At 36.7% G+C, this 19,481-nt stretch overlaps 1 protein-coding gene across 8 annotated transcripts in view; it reads right to left on the bottom strand.

Moving 5' to 3' along the window:
* Positions 1–3,560: 3,560 nt before the first annotated feature.
* The window catches only part of BCLAF1 (BCL2 associated transcription factor 1), a 24,213-nt gene continuing 8,292 nt past the window's right edge, over positions 3,561–19,481 (bottom strand). For 4 of the 8 annotated variants that reach the window (XM_017737250.1, XM_008635958.2, XM_017737249.1 and 1 more), the window contains 10 exons: positions 17,778–18,683; positions 15,675–16,346; positions 15,393–15,562; positions 12,620–12,725; positions 11,635–11,719; positions 10,772–10,947; positions 9,525–9,705; positions 5,848–5,994; positions 4,074–4,283; positions 3,561–3,931 (listed from right to left, as the gene is read on the bottom strand). In XM_017737250.1, the coding sequence (XP_017592739.1) occupies positions 3,926–3,931; positions 4,074–4,283; positions 5,848–5,994; positions 9,525–9,705; positions 10,772–10,947; positions 11,635–11,719; positions 12,620–12,725; positions 15,393–15,562; positions 15,675–16,346; positions 17,778–18,683 (2,659 nt within the window). In that variant the 3' untranslated portion in view covers positions 3,561–3,925. Of the gene's footprint in view, positions 3,932–4,073; positions 4,284–5,847; positions 5,995–9,524; positions 9,706–10,472; positions 10,639–10,771; positions 10,948–11,634; positions 11,720–12,619; positions 12,726–15,392; positions 15,563–15,674; positions 16,347–17,777; positions 18,684–19,481 lie in introns of those variants that run through there. The other 4 variants (XM_008635962.2, XM_008635960.1, XR_001862941.1 and 1 more) reach the window with 4 other exon arrangements.

Here is a 19,481-nt window from a genome sequence, read left to right on the forward strand (position 1 = left end):
GGCCACAGCGCACCGCGGCCAGCGCGTAGGCCTGACTGACAAGGTGGTGTACTCACGAGAAAACGCAGCTTCTACGCCTGCGAAGGCAGAACACAGTACGCGCCAACAGAAGAAATGCACCAGGGCCTGTTAACTTGCTGAATTAATGGCAAGGAGCTAAACTGAGATGGTTTAGGTCTTCGATGTAGCAAACTAGTAACTACTTCAGAGACCTAAAACAAATGCACTAAGTATCCTCAACACAACAGCTGCCCAACAACGCTTGACTACACGGACTTCACTTCAAAAGCTGGCTTTAGATTCTGCACTTGCTCTTTTATCTTGCACTTCTTCTTTCATCTTTATGAAAGATTTCTGCTGTTTTCCTTAGAAACGCTGAAAACTTCAAGGAAGTTAGCAGTGCTCACAGCACTCACACTAGGAGAAGAAATACAGATATCCTTTTCCTCCAGCTATGCAGTCAGTCAGTGTTTGGAGATCCCTTCCCTCATCTGTCAGTCAGTGTTACTACTGTCAGTACTGTAGTTACTACGGCAGTATTGCTGGTTACCCTTGTCCAGGACTTGTCAGTTGGATCGATTCTCTAAGACCAAACACAAAGAAGGAGCAGTACTGGTAACACACTGTAGTAACAGCATAGAGCTGGTTCAGGAGACGAGGAAGGCTTAAGCTTCAGGAGAGGAAGGGCAGAACATTTTAATGGACATTTTGAAAAACTGTATTACAGTTTAAGGCACTTGTCTTAAAAAAGAAAAAACCCCATACTTCTCACCTACTCCTCCAACACCTTCTCACTAAAGAAGGGGAAGTGTCAACAGAATGGGATGGGAACAACACTACTGCAAAGCGAGGGAGAGGCAGGGTCTCGTAAGCAACAGCAAAACTGAGGCAATTTAGTTTCACTGCACCAGCACCAGTAACCAGCTGCACTGAATAAGAGGTGCAGCTGGGAACTCGTGCAGAAATGCTTCAAGTCAGCAAGTACAGCTCTGAACACTACAGAAGGGACCTGCAGGATCTTCTGAACAAAAGCATCTTGTGATAGGCCGGCTTTAAGAAACCAGAAGTGACACAGGGCTCAAGGCTTAATGCTGCAGCCATTACCTCTGGAGCTGAGCCAAAGCTCAGGAACAGCTCTCCTTTTAAAGCACTAGCAAAACAAATGCAGGAAAGCTTTACTCTTATGTAGCTGCCCGCTGTTACAGTAATGCTAACTGTTCCTGGGAAAAAAGACTACGTGAGATTTAATTCCAAACCAAGAAACTAAATGTACACTGTACTAACAGTACAGCCACTGGATTCCAGGTTGGTTGGCGATCTTTTTTTTTTTTTTTGCCCAGCGAAATGTATCCCTGATTTTATCTGAACTGCAGGGATAACTTCAAACTCTGTGAATCCACTTCATCTCTGTGTGGTGTCCTTAAAAAGTGCTTCGTTGCTGAAGAGCAGTGAGTCAGAATGAATAACTGAATTCAAAAGGTAGTTAAACATTTTATACCAGCATGTCTACACTTTTTTTCCCCTTTACCATCAATGATGGTCTTTCAAGACCTTTCAAAAGAGAAATGCAAAATCCACTGAAATTCCATTCACAGGTCATGCAACTACCTTAGCAGAACCAAGCAAAAACCTCGAAAAAAGTTTTTTCCTATCACAGTGAAAATTCACTATTCATGTTGAAAGACTAGTGAGTGCTGAAGCACCAGATCTGGATTTATTAAAAAAGTAATCTCCACTCCCACGTTGTTTCTTACAGATCCCTCATAGAGAGCAACTTCCATCTTTGACTACATTCTCTCTTAATTTGAATTAATTTATTTCAAGAAATGGTAATGGCAGTCATCATGGGTTCTGTAACCAAATTACATTTCTGATAAACTACAATGAAATTGGGGATTGCAAAAAATGGATTTCTATGACCTAACCTACAGACAGGTTTGTAGGACCAAATGCCATTACCAAAGCAATCTCTACCAGATCTCCTTGGACATTCAGCTGAAGTAGAATATTTAAATCTGCCTTATCTTGCAGGAATTATATTGCTTTATGACACACAACCCCTTCAACTTGACCTAAATGAAAAAAATTACCTATTCTAAGGTCATGACAGCTCAAGTATATCTTAGTCCTGTTAGTTTCAGACTGATGTTTAATTTTACTTCATTAGGACAGACTGAGACCCTGATGCCTAGTTTGCTTTGTTCCCTTTTTTGCTTATTTTAATTTAGTATACACAAAGTCTGTGTGAGTTTTGCTGAGAAGTCCAAAGAATACTCAGTTTATCATTTCAAACAGCTATTAAAAGATGCACTGTACATGTAAAACCAAATCTTTCAAATGACCCTTTACTAACTAACTACTACTGGGAGGCAAGTATTATTCCTACTTCCCTTTGTACACAGCTGCTAGCAAACTAGTACAACCTAAAACATAGTTTCTTCAGCTACAGTTAGGATTACTGACAGTACTATGTTTTCCTGCCTTCTAGTGTTTAATTTGGATAGGGCAGATATTAACTGCTCCCTCCTAACAGTAAAGCAACTAAGAGGGCATACATTATATAGGAATTTAATACAAACACTCTATCAAAGCTTTTCCTTTTCTTTTTTTTCTACTTTTAAAGATATTATGCCATTCCAAGGGGTGACTAAGAACAACTACACTTTTAACTCCATATAACACTAAGATTTAGTTTATCTACAGCATTTCGAGAAAGAAAAAGAAAGTGATCTTGTATTAGAATGTCCTTGTTCTGGTAATTCAAGTACATTACTGTCATGCTTAACATTCTAGAGGTTAAGTGTGTACCTACTACTAAAACTAAGCTTGTGGGTTTGTTATTTTTGTTTAAAAAAAGAACAGAGAAAAAAAAAGACTAACATCTGCACTTTGGCTACAAAAATTCTTGCAGCACAACTATTAGAAATCAGTGTAGAAGAAAATAAGATTAAGCTTCATTTCTCACACTTCTGGTATGTATGAACTACCTTTACCAATTCAGGTTTTAACATACCTTGCTTTATTTTTCCAGGGATTTTTGTGGTGTTTTGTTTAATTTCTCTCCTCCCACCTTCCACTGCCCTGCCCTCTCATTTTAACTTAAATGCTGTACATGTGTTTGACTCACTCTTGCCAGATTATATACCCAGATAGGCAAGCCCACATAGAGAAAACTAAAGAGAATTCTAACTAACTGTAAAAGAAATTGCTAAAAAAGAAGCTAGATTGATACTGCCACCAATTTAACTTAAGTGTTCTGCTGATGACTAAGCTATCAAAGAATATACTTGAAATTCACTGTAGTCTTCATACACATACGTATTTCTTAGGCTACTAATGAAGAGTGACGATTTCACTGCTTAAGTAACATTCTTGCTGCACTCTTGCGGAGTGGAATAAGAATCCAGGTTTATCACTATGTAAACCTGATTCTTGTGAACTAACATACAATCAGCATTTTGCACAACTGGTTATACTGTGACTGGATAACTACCCTTAATTACAATTCTTATATAAAGGCAACAGAGAAGTAGTGATCAGTAAAAAATGCCGCTCCAAGATTTCAGGTGCGCAGAGCTGTAAGTTTACTTCAGAATAAAACACAGACATAGGGGAGAATCAAAACTTTTAGAGTTGTACTTGACCATATATTTGGACAAAGCAGAATTACACTGCATATAACAAACAGTAAAATTTCTTAAAAGTTGTTACAAATATTTTACTTTCTACCTGTACGATCATTAACATAGTTTACTATATCATGATTTTTTTCTAAAGGCTTAAAACAAAAACAATCTCTCTAAACTACTTTCCAACAGTAAAATTTAAGTAAAATGCTTACATTCATTTGACAACAAAAAAACATATTAAAAATGTTGTGTGGGTGGTGCAAGAGCTGCTCTTTCAGCTACAACTTTCTTCCAGGTTATTCCTGTGGAAAGAAAGAAAACAGTCTTGTTGTAAACTGTTAATAACCCAACTCCGGAATCTGCTAAAGTGATCCCGACATGCATCCAATTACTTGGCATACTGCAAGATGAACTGTCTAATCCGCAATTCACTGAATGATTTACCTTTTCCTCTTTGCGTCTGTCCTTTTCTTCATTATTCTCAATTGTTTCTTCTTCATCTTCCACAATCCCATCCCCTTGGTATTTGTCATGTGTCCACTTCGGACTGCTACCTGACTTTTTGAAGTTAAAACGCCCTCTGCCACGCTGGAAAGTACCACGGCCTCTTCCTCTTTTGGCCCAATAATCCACACCATCATCTCTGTCATCATGCTACAATAACACCAGACAAAGAGTAAGGTTAGACACCTCTTAAATGTACTCCTTAATGTTAGTAATCTATAGCAAATGTATAAAATAATGTAACTGTTTAAAAGTTCTCTTCAGATCGTAATTATGAGGTATATTCTTAAAAGGCATGATGCTGTAACTAAAACCACAACAATAAAGTTGTTTTAAGAGCCCTTATTTGCTGTGGATCTACTCAAATGTTAGTAACAAGTCACTTGTCTGTAACTTACACTCTGTCAGAATTAAAAATTACTAGTTTTGAGGGGAAAAATCACTACTTTAAAAGAAGAAGCTCTAGGGAGTTCTTTATACTTCATAAGAAGAGGTAACTGCAGGCAGTTTTCAGAAAACCTGCCTCACTTGCACAACGTAGGGCAAATTAAGTTTAAACTGTTTAAATCTAACATTAACAAACAATAGTTCAGTTTCTCTGGTTAATAAGCCTAAAGTTTGCTGTCTTGCTACCAAATAGAGCCTTACATAGTTCAGTAAGTTCTGACAATCATTTCACACACTGCATGAAATCTACAGACCATTTTTTAATATAAAAAAAGTTTATATTTAGAATGGTGAGGTACTTTTGCTTCAACATACTTTTTTTTTCACTTGTGATTTGGAAAGAAGTCTGAACTATTAAACACATATCACACCCATATAATGCAGTTTAATTACACAGAAGTAGTTGAAGGGTGACTTATTTAAAATATTTTTAGAAATTCAAGTTTAATAGCTACAGTTGATTGTTCTAGTATAATGAATAGATTATCACATCTGTTTACAGATCAGAAAGTTTAGATATGTGTAGAAAGACAGAGAACTCCTTAGACAAATGGCCGAATTGGGACTGCATCATTTCTTAGTTACCTGTTAACATATCTGTAACAAGCTATAATGATATAGGAGAAGGTCCCATCTTCACTACTTATCATTTTCCAATGATGAAACAACATCCTTCAAAGTTTGCATTGTTACGGAAATAACTGGAGCAGAGGCCACACATTCATTGTGCTACACTACTTAGAATGGTTACATCAACGGTCCTCCTTTCATAATCCAGATGGGAAAAAGGCATCAAAACTGTGGTGATTTTCTTATGACTATCACGCTGCTCAGCTAAGAGCAGAAAACTGCTCATAACAGAGTCTGCCCATGTACATCCCCACAAGTACTGTCAGCTTTTTCTGATCTTCCACTTTTGCAGACTTCCAGACCAAACTAAGACAAGATCTCAAATGTCATATAGACGTAAATCCAGGAAAACACAGCACAAGTCTTTTTGGTTTCAAGTTTGGTTTTAACAAATTTTGTCTGAGCCTGCCTTATTCCCCACTCCCTGATGAAAGTTTTGGAGATAAATTCCATGTTAGGCCTCAGTTACTGCCAGCCTGCTGCAGAAAGATGAAAGATAAGTAGAACCAACCACTACAGCCACCCTGATACTCTCAGTTACTGCAGTCCCTTATCCATACATGCATGCTACTTCTACGCTTGTAGAAAGTTTGAAAAAACAAAAGCATGCATAAGACATCGAGTTCTCCACACCCACCAAGAAGTATTTCTTGCTTTTTGGGGTATATTCAGGATCCCATTCCTCTTCCTTCGGTCTCTTCTGAAAAGTAGTATTTGAGTTGCTGGGACCAGTATTTGTTCCAGCAAAGACTCCTCTGGCTCTTCCTCTGCCCCTAATTCGAAACTGATTAACCAAGATGTCATTTAATCCATTTATATAACACCACAAAGTAGAGTTCAAGTTCTCTATTACTGAAAATACTCTTTCTGTGCTTAATTACAGTATCTGCAAGTGGAAAACCATTTTTAAATTCACACTCTACCTTAAGTAATATATTCAAGCATTCATTTTGAAATAATGATCCTATTAAACTTAATTGAAACACATTTGAGTTCTTGGCATAAGTTCACCCACAACCAGTGAAAAGAAATTTGACTGCTAGTAAACCAATGTGTTGGAGCAAAAGGTCACAAGAAGCTTCTGAAGCTGTTCACAGACAAAAAAACAAGGGGAAAACTAGACTGAAACAGGGACAAAACTGTCAGGAGGAAAAGAAAGGTCATTTATGGAGTCAAGTGTATCAGTTATGAAAAGGTGATTCTAGAATACATACTAACAGTGCAATTTTCAAGGGAGTATATCCACTGTGTGTTACTCAAACATTTTTATCTAAGATTCAAAAAGTGTATCCTTAGGCCAAATTACATTTCAAATTAGTAAATTCTTTATTCAGAAAAAAATCATTGGTATGTACTGTGCAGAGTAGCAATGCCTGAAGTGAAAAAGAGTGTCTTAAAAATTCTTTATAATGAATTACTGGGGTTTTAAAATGTTAGGCTAGAAAGTCACACAGCAAAAAACCACCCTTAACTCAGAATACACTAAGTAGTAATGCATACAGTTATCTCAGCATGTGAATACTTAGCTTGTAGAAAACATTAAATGAGTTTATTCTTCATCCAAGGGGAGAAGAAAGGTTAGTTTGGGAAGATAAGACTGCTAAAAACTGCAGTTACTACAGAACACAATTTCCACAAATAACCTACTTAAAAACACAGAACTGCATCTTCGGAGTAATAGTACAAAAACATGACTGGAAACTAATTTGTTAAAAATACGCATGTTTCATAAACATAGACCAAAAAATGTATGTAATTAACTAACTCAAAAGATAAGTATTATGCATACTTAGTTCCACAAAGCTCCGAAACTTCTGATGCAGAATTTATGCTGAACAGATTTAAAATTACTCTGAAATCAAACAGACTGAAAAACAATCTGTAGAAGACTCCTAAGACCGATCCAATACTCTTGGAGAGTCATTTGGAAAGCAATAGACTAACTGTATAAGGGAGGAAATACGACACACTTTTTTTATTTCCAACAGCTTTACAAAATTAGGGAACAACAAACAGTAACCTGGGGGAGGGGGCAGACAGAATTATGACAGGATTTAAAAAGAGAAAAAAAAAGGTATCAGTGTTTCCTGGTATTCGGTCCTGTGATCAGATTCCCTGTAAGAAAAACATCTACACTTTTCCTCACCATTTTATTAATGTTTCTCCCTACTAAATCATCTTTCAGGTAAAGAACTACAGGACATAAAATCTACTATGGTGTTATCTTCATGGGCTTGCTCATTACAAAGACTACCACAAAAAAAACCCCAAGAGTATATTTTCTCTATGAAACTCACTTTAAATAGAGCTGCTACACAGAATTCTTTCAGATATGGATACTAATGACATTGCCATTGAAAACTTCTACTTATTTCTGTGTTCATATTTCAAAACTACTCATGATGCTTATGTATGAGAAGCCTAGAATCCAACAGAATTGCGTATCAGCTGGAGTTAGTGAAAAAAACATTGCTGATTTAACATTAGCTTGCTGGATAGGGGAGATGCTACATTCTCCAAGGCTTCCTGTTAGGAGAAGGATTCACAACCAAAGCATTTTATTTACTCCAAAAGCAAAGCAGTATTCACTGGAATGCAGCCACTACTAGCCTGTATTTACAAACACATTCCTACGCTACCTGGTCTGTAGTTTTGATACCATCCAAGATGTATCACTAAGTGGAGATCTGAGTCAGCAGGGCTGGCCTATTTAGATTGACCTGCTCAGACACTTTGTCCCAAAAGCCTGTGTGTGACCATGAACGTTGTTAGGGAACATTAACCTGCTATCACTGCGTAGACAGAACTGGCAGTCACTAGCAATTAAATGAGTAGAAGTCTTTTAACTTTCCAGTTCTCATCTACCTCAAGTGCATGTGAAGTAGCATCTCTTTCACAATAGATACAATCCGGTTTTATAAAGCAGGAAGGCTTCAACCAATTAGGACTTTTCTCCCACTAAATCTCTTTGAGCAGATGGAGTTTTGAGCTCCCTTTTGTTTAACTTCTGTTTTGTTTGTGCCATTATTTTATACGGCTAGAAATTGTGCTGATAGTCATATTTGATGCCTACACCATCCAGGGATTTATATACTTATGCCACATAGTTCCATAGCATAACTATATAAAAAAATAAGAAGAAAGGAGGAAATGATGCACGTTTAGTATTAGAAATTTACAACTTTGAATTTTCCTCTAGGTAGCTACGGTTTTTTAGATGGAAGATTCAAGCCTCAGGTGTTGGCACATGCCACATGCATTTCAGACACCCTTTTATGTAGTTCAAAATGTATTTTATGCATGACTAAACGTTTGTACCAAACAACGCATTTTACCATTATTTGATCTGAATTACAGGCTACATTAAGGAATTAATACTGAAGTATGAAATTACTCCTACTTATCATGTAAAACTGTTTTTCCCAGCCTACACAGAACTTGCACTATTTTGTGTGTTTAGCTGTAGTTTGGAGGTCTGTTTTGCTGTGGTCTTAGGGTGTGGGTGTGTGGTGTCTATTTGTGGGTTGTTTTTTTTCTTTTGGTTTGGGTTGTATGGTGTTTTTAAGGGCTCCTTATCTTTTTCAAGGCCTTCTTGATTGATTCCTAGTTTTTCTTAATGCTTCTACATTTCCCAATTATATATCAATAACTACATTAACATGGAATCTGAAAGTTTAAGATCTTTCTGAAGACTATAGTGGTCAATATGCCACTTTCCAAATCACAATGCTTAAATACATTCCAGAGGTGAATCAATGAGCTTTCATGCCCAGTGGCTAGTCCAAAGCAAAGAAACAGAAAAATAACAAGTATACCATCACCTCAATACAGCTGTTTCAAGTTTGACACTGATTTTTAATTATGTGCCATTCTCTATTTAACAAGTTGCAGGCATTACACAAAAAGGAGGGCAAAACCAAACCCAAAGTGAGAAGGAAAAACAAGCTGCTGGGAGCTAAGAGGTAACAGGACCCAAGATTTAAAATTTATAGAACACTAAATTTTCAGATCCTGTTAGGAAACAGCATTATTAGAGAAGAGCAAGGAATAATCAAGAAATGCTTTTCTCCAGCCTTATGCTAGGATCTCTAATGTCAGGCTAATGCATATTTACACATCATTTAACTGCTACTGGGGAGGGGTCGGGAAAAAAAAAAAAAGACTCAATATTTCAGGTTTGGTACCTCACATAAAGAACTCAAGAATAAGTCTAGCCTAACATGAAACACTGCAACACTCCCTCGTTTTCTCTGTTACACTACTGCCATTGGTGATATGTTCATAATTTGGGGGAAGAACAGGAGAAAAACTTACAAAGGTGCCTCTTGGCCTGTTGACTCCTGCAAAACCAGAGTATTCCTTCTGTTCATGGTGGGTTTTGAACTCTTCATCTCTTTCTTTCTTGCAATCCTTTTCTTCTCGAGAACTGGATGAGGAAGAAGATGGGGAGGAAGATGGGGAGGACCGAGCACGGTCTTGGTCTCTTTTTTGTTTACTGAAAAATAAAAAAAACCACTATGTGCTATTTTAAACATACTAGATAGTCTGTAACATGCTATACTAAACCGAGTCTCTAGATTTTATGAAAAACTAACCCCCTTCTGGTTATAAAGTCACACATTACATATTTGAGATATTAAGGCGAAGTATATTTCCACTTTCCAGCCTCCTCTGACACATTTAAGTGCACTTAATGCTTATTATTGCTGGCAGTTGGAAAGCAGCAGTCTGCAAACTGTAAAATACAGCTTTTCTAGATTTTGATGTCATGAAGAGATTCTGTTACTTTTAAGATCTGCCTTTCTTCTGAGGCAGAAAAACAGAATTTAAAGGGAAAAAACCCTCAAGGTAAACTTTTACAGTAACTTGACACAGTTCAGTTTGCACACTGTTGGTCAAAGTAAATGGGAAACAGGAAGCATAAGTAAAAATTCACTTTACATACAATACAAAGCAGGGAAAAAACTCCTACAGCGAAACTTTTAGTAACCCCATAGTGGTATTAACTTGACCCAATTTACAAGATTTTAACATTCTATTCAAAGAAAGGTCATACCTGAAGTAATTCTTACCACTTCTACACAGTATCCACTGAGATATGCTAACTTTTTTTTTCTTAAAACAGCCCACTGGCTTTAGAGAAAAATTTAAAAATTCCCCTTCTCACCCATGTTAAAACCTAAGTATCAGTAAAATTCTCATACTCTGGGTGTTATGAGTTGAAAAAGTGCGGAATCAAGCATAACGAACCAAAGTTCTTACACAAACTGTTTATAGAAATGTACTGCATTGAAGTCCAACCTCCTGATGTAGCCTGGATAATAGGACAGATTAATTTGTCATTTTTTTTTTCAGTGTTAGCTTGCTATTCCAAAGTTTTTGTCCTCATCCACCATAAGCCGTGTAAAAGACAGATAATACATATTTGCTGTAAAACAAATAATTTTAATTGTTTAAAATTAAATGTTCCATTATACATTGAAAATTGAAAGCAATTAAGCTTACAATTACAAAAGACTAATTAGAAGCTAAAATCCTCTATAGGGACTTCAAATATTTACCTGTCGTCTTTGTAAGATTTGTAATCCTTGTAATCTTTTGGAGTTTTCTCCTGCTTTCTTGACCCACTGGATTCCCTGGAACCCTTTGAGTCTCCTCGCTCTTTACTTCGTTCTTTTCTACGTCGGTCAATGTCATGCCGAAGATCAGCAGAATCACACCTTAATTTTTTATCTCCCTGTAAACAAATATATATTTTGGAACGAAATATTGAAATAAAACATCAAGACAATCTCAGTGAAAAGGCAAGTTGTGCATCAATTGAAATAAAAAGATAGAATTTACCTATTTTTCAACAAACTTCAGCACACAAATTGACATTACCCTTTACATGCAATGGCTACATCTAAAAAAAAGAACAGCTGAGAATTTCATTTCAAACAAGCATTCCCACCAAGCCAATTGGTGTCTAGTTTTTGACAATACAGACGACAATACATGGTTTGGGGAGATAATTAAGTATTCATTTCTTCTGGTGAATTGTTTTCAAACAGAGCACAAGCACCTTTGCAGTTCAACCACACCACTCACTGACCATCTTGGTACTTCCCTCTGCCCCAAACCTACTCTTTGTCCTTGGGCAGCTTAGTGGTCAAGAAACATGCAAGAAGAAAGGAAGCATGGGAGAAGACTTGACTTTACATACCATGTTGTTAATATGACAAAATCATGCTACATAAATCAGCTTCTTAGTAACATGTTTTACTCAAAGGAAAAAAAATTCTAAATGTAAGTACTCCAGGTGTAATAAATACAAATTATTTTTATATTTTATATAGAAAACACAAAGATGAAGTTGAGATTTAAAGGGGGACTAAGTTTAATAAGTTTAGAAGCACAGACAGGACATTTACTTAGAACCTACTTTTTGACTTTCTTCTTTAAAGACTCTCTCTTCACCTGCTAAACGGGTATGCTTCCTCAGGGTACTTGGAGAGATGTCAATCCTCCTAAATGTAAAATAAAAGCAGTGTCTTGCCATACATGTACATGACTTTTAACAGCCTCAGACATTTCATTTCAACAGAAAACTGACAAACAAGGCATTTTTACAGCAGAATAAACTTTTTGCATTACTAAACCTCACCACCAGAATATAGAAGCAGACTAAAAATTAAAAATCATTGTTCTGTTCTGTGTGAACTATGCTAAAAACACAAATACAGAAAATAGGCAGACTGATGTTTCACATTTTAAGTAAAGCTTGAAAGACAGAAAAAATGTTTAATGCTTCCTTTCAAAAGGATCAGTTATATGTAGCCAGCTGAAAGCCCACCCCCTCCAAGAAACCATCAGCACCTAAGATAGTTTGCTGTAAAGTCAGAAGTTCTTAACAAGAAAACTTGTAAAGTTGGATACTGTAGCCTCACATGCAACACAAATATAGTCCACTGCATCATAAAACTAGAGCACATGATCAAACACTACATCTGCATGCCTACCTTCTTACCTTTTAGATTCTCAGATTTTTCAAAAAACTGCTGTAAATTAACACACACAAAAACTAAAGTAGTATGAGATGGAACATTTCACACTGAAGAAGAAAGATGCATGTACAGGGCTTCTTTTCATCTTCAAGACATATGCCCCTCAATATTTGAGCACTGCATGTGAGAAAAGTAAATATATCCCAAATGAGATACAGAGGTAGAGAAGACATCTGTCACAAAACCACAGATGAAGCCAGACCTGACTCAGATGAGTACTCTTTTACAGAAGGGTTTTTTTTGTATTTTGTAATTATACAAATTACCTCATACAGATTAGAAAAGGTATTTTGGGTTCTCAAAAGAAATATCAGAAGACATTATCTGAAACACAAAGCATCTGCATATGCAGTTAGCATATACCTATGTATTTCTGGGCTCTTTTGTCGGGTGCAGTGTTCTTCAGTTGCTTTTTGATACGCAGTGAACCTCTCATTTAGGGTCATTCCAGCTGACTTGAAGTATTGCTCTGTTGGTTACAATAGGAAAAACACTGTTTCATTAGTTTAATTCAACTGACACATATTTTACTCCTGACAGAAAGGCAAGTAGCAGGCAAAACCCACAGTATTTTCAGTAAATTTATCAGGACAAGCAAATGTGGCGTTTTCCCTATTTTTACACACTCTGTAACCCAAACAAAATAACAGCGCACAGCATCACTGCAAGTCTACTATGCCATGACTGTATCACATCTAATTCAAGCATCATTTACTGATTGGACTTGCTCATTTTCAATGACATTTTCCTCTAATAATAGAGAAAGAGCAATTTCTTAAACAGTTATTTTATACTTTGCCCACAAGAGAAAGTGAAATTACTTTTGAGTCATGAATACTTGCAGCAAGTACATTTTACCATTCATCTCATCTATAACTTAAAATAAGAATTAGTGAAAACATTTAAGTAATGTACACTGCAATAACTACATGAATGACCTAGCAAGTCTGTTCTTAAAGGAATACAATTTCTTAATTGGAAGTTGTGATGATAAACAATACAATTAACACACCTATGCATAAATAAATTCATTTAAGCATCTGGCATCTTGGCAAACTTGACAACTTCTCTGACAAATTTTCTCCTTCCTTCAGAGACAGTTAAATCAGCCACAGCAAAACTCAGTTTTTAAACCAGCTCAACAAATGTGTTTAAATGTAATATAGAAATACATAAAGTCATGAGCTATGAAATGTTACATATGAAGCAAGCTATCTGCTTAACAGGTCAACATACATCTGTATCAACTTACCGCCCGGCATCCAGCATTTGTCTCATAACCAACCATTAAAACTTGAAACGGCCACTACAAGGGTAGTGCCTCAATCATAATTCCATCAAACACAGGAATTTGAGCTAGCAATTCTGTTTTTATGCCATTTTTGCCAGGAAGACAGAAGGTTCAACTTTGCCTGTTTGGCATCTGTATCTTTCAACAGCTATTTTACTTTTGTAACATGGATTTTGCCATTTCAAAACACATTCCAGGACCTAGTTACAATGAAAAAGAAAACATCACTGGGCATTTTCAGCTCTACATTAATAAAGAGCTGTTCAGACTGGTCGCATCACACCAATAATGAACATAACTTCAGTTTGTCAAAAAAGTTACAAAAATTCTGATCACAGACCACAGTAAATCTGAAACTTAGAGATGTTCTGCTTTCAAAAACAACCGTAACTGTACATATTCTAGTAACTTGACCAGACAGGCTGTTAAATTTATCAGATATTCAACATACAAAAATTTACAGAAAAAGTCTATTCTGTGATCAACATGTGAGAGTTCCAGAAGTATTATCTTCACCTACAGCTACGTACGTACCATATAAGCAAAAATTTACAGAAGCTCTCACTGGATTGAGTCTTACATTTCTTTATATATCAATAAATAGATACATTCACAACAAATCATTATACACTAAACAGGTATCCCAATAATTCTTTTTATCTAATACATCATCATAGTCCATTATTGCTATTACTTTATAAGTAATTCAGTAAGAAGGAAATAATTTCCCTTAGTAATCTGAATTATGTCAACAAAACGAGATTTTTAACTGAATGTCAGCACATATTTCTAGCACGCAAATCTCAGCAATTTTAGAAGTTAACACATTGTAAAAACAATGCTTACAGACAGATTCATTGAATCTGGTACCTAATTAAGTATTTCCATATTTCTCCTTTACTAAGATGATACGGCAAAATTACTGTCACCAGCTTTATATTATCTCAGTTACATTTAACACAACAGCAAGAAAACAGTCCACTGAAATAAAGCAAATGCTATAGAAAAAAAGGCATTTAAAGAACACTCCAGACATCCCCAGGGGGTTTTAGGAACTATCTATTTTCCCATCAAAAAACTTTGAGAGGATTTATGACTTAAGTGAAATATATCTACTTTGATGGTCTAGGTTTGGATTTCAGTGGTTTTGGGGGAGGACTTTTGTTGTGCTTGGTTTGTTAAGGGTATTTCTTGGTGTTTATATAAAACAGCTACTGTTGTTATACCAGAGAATAATTAGTATGTAACTCATTTAATGGAGGTTTATTTAGCCACTGCCAAATTTCTGTAAGTGAAATTCCTGAAAATATTGTCATATAGGAATAAAACATATTATCACCATGAACTTTACTACCATTTAATATATAATTTTTCTTAAATTTTACTGAGAAAAAAAACCCCTTCTATTAAGAATCTGGAAATGACCTCTAGGGTGCTCCAAAAGGAATGCCATTGTATTTACAGTCAAAAGAGATCTGTCAACCCACACTGCAACATTTAATATAAAATTTTATGTTAGTCATTAAAAAAAATAAGAAAAATTGACTGGTGTAGTATGTTTAAACTACACTGCAGAAATTCAAACTTTCTATGCTACCTAGGCTCAAAATTTTATCCAGAAACATAGAATACCTGCTATTATACTCTATACCGCTCATGGGTTTTTTGTCCTAGTTCCTGTGCCTATTATTTTTCTAATTATTTTCATGCATACCTCAACAGGAAGAAAGTCTGGGTAAATCAACATTCAAAGAGGCCTGAAATCTCCCTTACTAGAAACAGCAAATAGCCTTAAATAAACTTGTCAGACTTGTACGTAGCCAGTACAATAAATTAAATACATACCTTTGACATGGTGAACCAAGGACACAATGTGCTGAATAAATGACTCTGATGTGCTTTTGCTGGCCTGTGGCAACTTAATGTGGTCAAAGATGGATCGGAACTCTTGCTCCTTCTTGACGGAATGGACAAGTGTGCTAGCAAGCAGCCTGTCTTTAGTCAAGGAAGCAGGTCTAAAATGTATCAACAACAAAAGAGACACACAAAAAGAAAGCACTAGTTTAAATAAATACAAGCAACACTGCAGGCAGTTGGAGAACCACACTGTAAAGCGGAATAATTTACCTATTGGAATCATCAAGAGGTACTGGTGCCATTTTGAGTTTAACTTCAGGACGATGGGAGTCACTGGCTATCATTTTGATCCTAAGTGGGCTCTCCTCTCTGAAGGTGGATTTTTCTCTCGCATCCAGATTCTTGTGTAGAGGAGGACTGTAATCAAAGAGTTCTTTGAGCTTTTCAGACTTTACCTGCTCAGGTGACTGAGTTTCTTTCTTCATCATTAGTCTCTCAGAACTCTTGTCTTCTTCCTTGTGCTTATCTTTTGTTGCACTAGGCCTTTCCACTACATAGCCAGTCTCTTTAAGCTTATAACTTTTCTCATCTCTAAATCCATCGCTCTCTCTATTGCCCTTGATTGACATTTTAGATTTGTATTTGGTTCCTTCCTCCTCAGCATTCCGGTGAGATGCAGTAGGAAAATTTTTACCCTGATCTGCCAGGACAGACTTTCTGAACTGTCTGTAATCCTCTGTCTCCTCTGTGTCCTCCCCTTCAGAGTCATTAAACTTTTCCTTCCCAGTCTCTTTATCAACGAAAAAATCTAAAGTTTCCTGTTCCTCCCATTCCCTTTCTCCCTCTGTCCTCCCTTTTTCTGATCCTCTCTCCTTCTGGGCCTCCTTCTCCCTGGTATTACCCCTATCAAGCAGGTATACTCTAGACTCTTCATCTGTGTACCTGTGGATAGCAAAGAAGAGACTGGTAACTCTGGATTGCATTCATTCCAGTTCACTTGCATTCCTCTTTCGTGTCAATCCCACACCAAGAAGAAGATGAAAATACATTCCTCCAAGCAATTAATTTCAGCATGCAATGCTTGGCACACCATTAGCACTGTATCCACTGTCATTTATGCACTAATGGAGGCATGTGAAGAATATAATGCCTATCTGTAGAATGACTAGAAATTTACTTGCTTGTTTTCTTAATCAGTACCCAGTTTCACATTCTCTTACACTAGCAATTTTTTCCATCAAATTCACATAAAGTTTGAAAATTCAGACCACAATTCATTTTTGCACTTCTTTTACTGGAAGAGTTGAAGTAGTACCATAAAAAAAGTGAATTATTTTCAAGATCCTGCACATTACTAAGGTAATTCCACAATCTGGCACAGGCTTAGTGCATTCACTATATTGTGTACAAGCAGGGAACCCTTAGAAGGCAGCTCTCCTAAACACAGAAACACACCAATTATTATTTCAGCCACTGCCTGATCTGTATGCTATGTTCACACAGGTTCTAATACATTCACCAACACATCTAATCCAAGAGAACTTGTATTTTTGATCTCCTAAGCAGTAATTCTTTTACATAATAAATCACTGACTAGACAAATTGATTTAAAAGCCTACAGTCAAGCGTATATAGCATAGTCACAACTCTTCTCACTAATCTGTTTTTAAAGAAATACACTGGAGCACCAGTCACATTAGAAAGGAACAGCCTAATGCCAGTAAGATTTTTACAACTTTCAAAAATTACTATGTCAAACTTTTTAAAGAACAAATTGAAGAATTTTACATTCCCTGGAAAACATACACTGAACTTCCTTCTCACCAACAGCATTATATTCCAAGAATACCAAGACCTACCCTCTTTGATAAGTAATGCAATTCAAGACATCAGTTGTCATACTGCACCACACAATTAGCAACTGATGCTGTTTATGTCAACATAAAGAAATTATTGCACAAGATCGGCATTTTTAGACTTCCAGAATATCAGCATTTGAAACTACATGAAGCATTAAAATTTTGAAATACCTGAACAGAGTTCACTATCAAGCCAGCAAGTCTATATGCACTATTTCAATTAAGATTTTTCTTAACAGTAAAAAATTGAGTACAAGAAAATAAACCATAAAGGAAAAGCAGAAACCAATTCTTCCTCAAGGATACATGTCCCTATCTCTAACAGCCAACAGTCAAGACCTTGAAGCACCCTAGCAGGAAAAGGTATATGTATTTTTCAAGTTCAATTCCAACCAGACTAGTATTACTAGAGTTCCATAATGCATTTTCCAAGGTACAGTGATGATCTTGACAAAACTCTTGAACAGATTAGAATTTTTAAGAGGCAACAGTAGGCTTATAAGTTGGTCCTTACCTTTTCATAAACTTTCCACCTTTTGCAGTTTCCTGTTCACTGCCCTCAGGATAAAACGACCGCACTCGAGCCTCCTCACGGGGGGCACTCTGTGATGGGATTGTCTTTGCAGGGCTTCTCCTCGAAGGGATATGATGCAATGGGCTATTCTGAGAAGGACTATAGCGGCTAGAACCATTTCCAAGAGAACCAGAGCCAGATCTCTCAGGACTATGCTGAATGGAATGGGAATGCTGAGGTGTATCCTTTGCTGAGTGGGCTGTGCTAAGCAGAGGGGCATCAGAGCAAGATGAACTCTGACTAGGTGGGGTGGCAATAGAAGGACTATGGGGTGACCTTGGACTGTTATCATACGCTGAAAGGCCAGGCCAAATGTCGCCAGAAGCTGCTGATGATTTGTTAAAATCGTCAAGAGACTCTGATGGGTCATGTTCAAATGTATCTTTCTGTTCATCTTGTGATTTATTTTTCAAGGGACTGTCTTGCAAAGGAGCCCCTTCAGTTTTCTTTGCCTGCTTTTCCAGAGACGCACGTCTTTTGGAAGAGACAGGTGATTTGCTGTATGGGGATGAAGAACGTGATGAAGAGGACCTTGGGGACCTGGAAGATCTGTAAGATCGACGAGACCTGCTCCGGGACCTCTGGGAAGACACAGACCTTCGTTTTGGACTTCTGGAACGTGAGCGGCCACGCCTAGGGCTTCTGGAGTGTCTTCGGTTCCAGACAGGCCTATAACCTCCACGATGGTATCTACCACCTCCTCCTTGATAATACCCTCTACCTCTTCCTCTGTAACCATAAGGACGTCTCATTCCTCTATTATTTCTGTAATCTCTGCGATAATCTCTAGAATAAACACGATCTCTGCTCCGAGATCGGGAATACGTCCTTGACCGAGACCTAGAACTAAAATTAAAAAGCAAGCATTAACATTTGACAACTGAAAAATTTGGAGAAAAAGAAAAAGAAAAAGAAAAAGAAAAAGAAAAAGAAAAAGAAAAAGAAAAAGAAAAAGAAAAAGAAAAAGAAAAAGAAAAAGAAAAAGAAAAAGAAAAAGAAAAAGAGAAAAAGAAAAAGAGAAAAAGAAAAAAAGAAAAAGAAAAAGAGAAAAAGAAAAAGAGAAAAAGAAAAAAAGAAAAAAAGAAAAAGAAAAAGAAAAAGAAAAAGAAAAAGAAAAAGAAAAAGAAAAAGAAAAAAAAAGTTCCATAACATGAAATGCTACATTTCTCAGATGCAGTCAGAATGGTAAAGCATGCAGACTCCTGGTCTTAAAGTAACTTCTACAATCTCTATTTATTATTTCTGTAACATATTAGTTATAACAAACACGTCTATACTGCTAAGGACTATGAAACTTAGCATCAGGTGATTAAGACACTATTAGTCTCAGTGGCCTCCCCTGCCATTTTAGTAAAGATTATCACCACTCTGGAGCATGGCGTTCAGTTTCTCACCACCACCACAGTTCACAGCCTGGAACAAGGACTGACATGACCCCCAGTTTAATATGCCAGCCTGTGGACAGCAGCAGCTGAGGCAGTAAACATTCAACTGACCCACTTATTTTATTGGAGATGGTAATGTCCACTAGTAAGATGAGGAAAATGCTGGAGGCAACTGAGAAGGCAAGATACAGCAAAGCTTATCTACTGAAGCCTTAAGTTACTTCAGATATGAAAAGGTTAATGAGAACTACAGAAGGAA

Source organism: Corvus brachyrhynchos, unplaced genomic scaffold (genome assembly GCF_000691975.1).
Source record: "Corvus brachyrhynchos isolate BGI_N302 unplaced genomic scaffold, ASM69197v1 scaffold6, whole genome shotgun sequence".
In the NCBI taxonomy this organism is placed as follows: Eukaryota; Metazoa; Chordata; class Aves; order Passeriformes; family Corvidae; genus Corvus; species Corvus brachyrhynchos.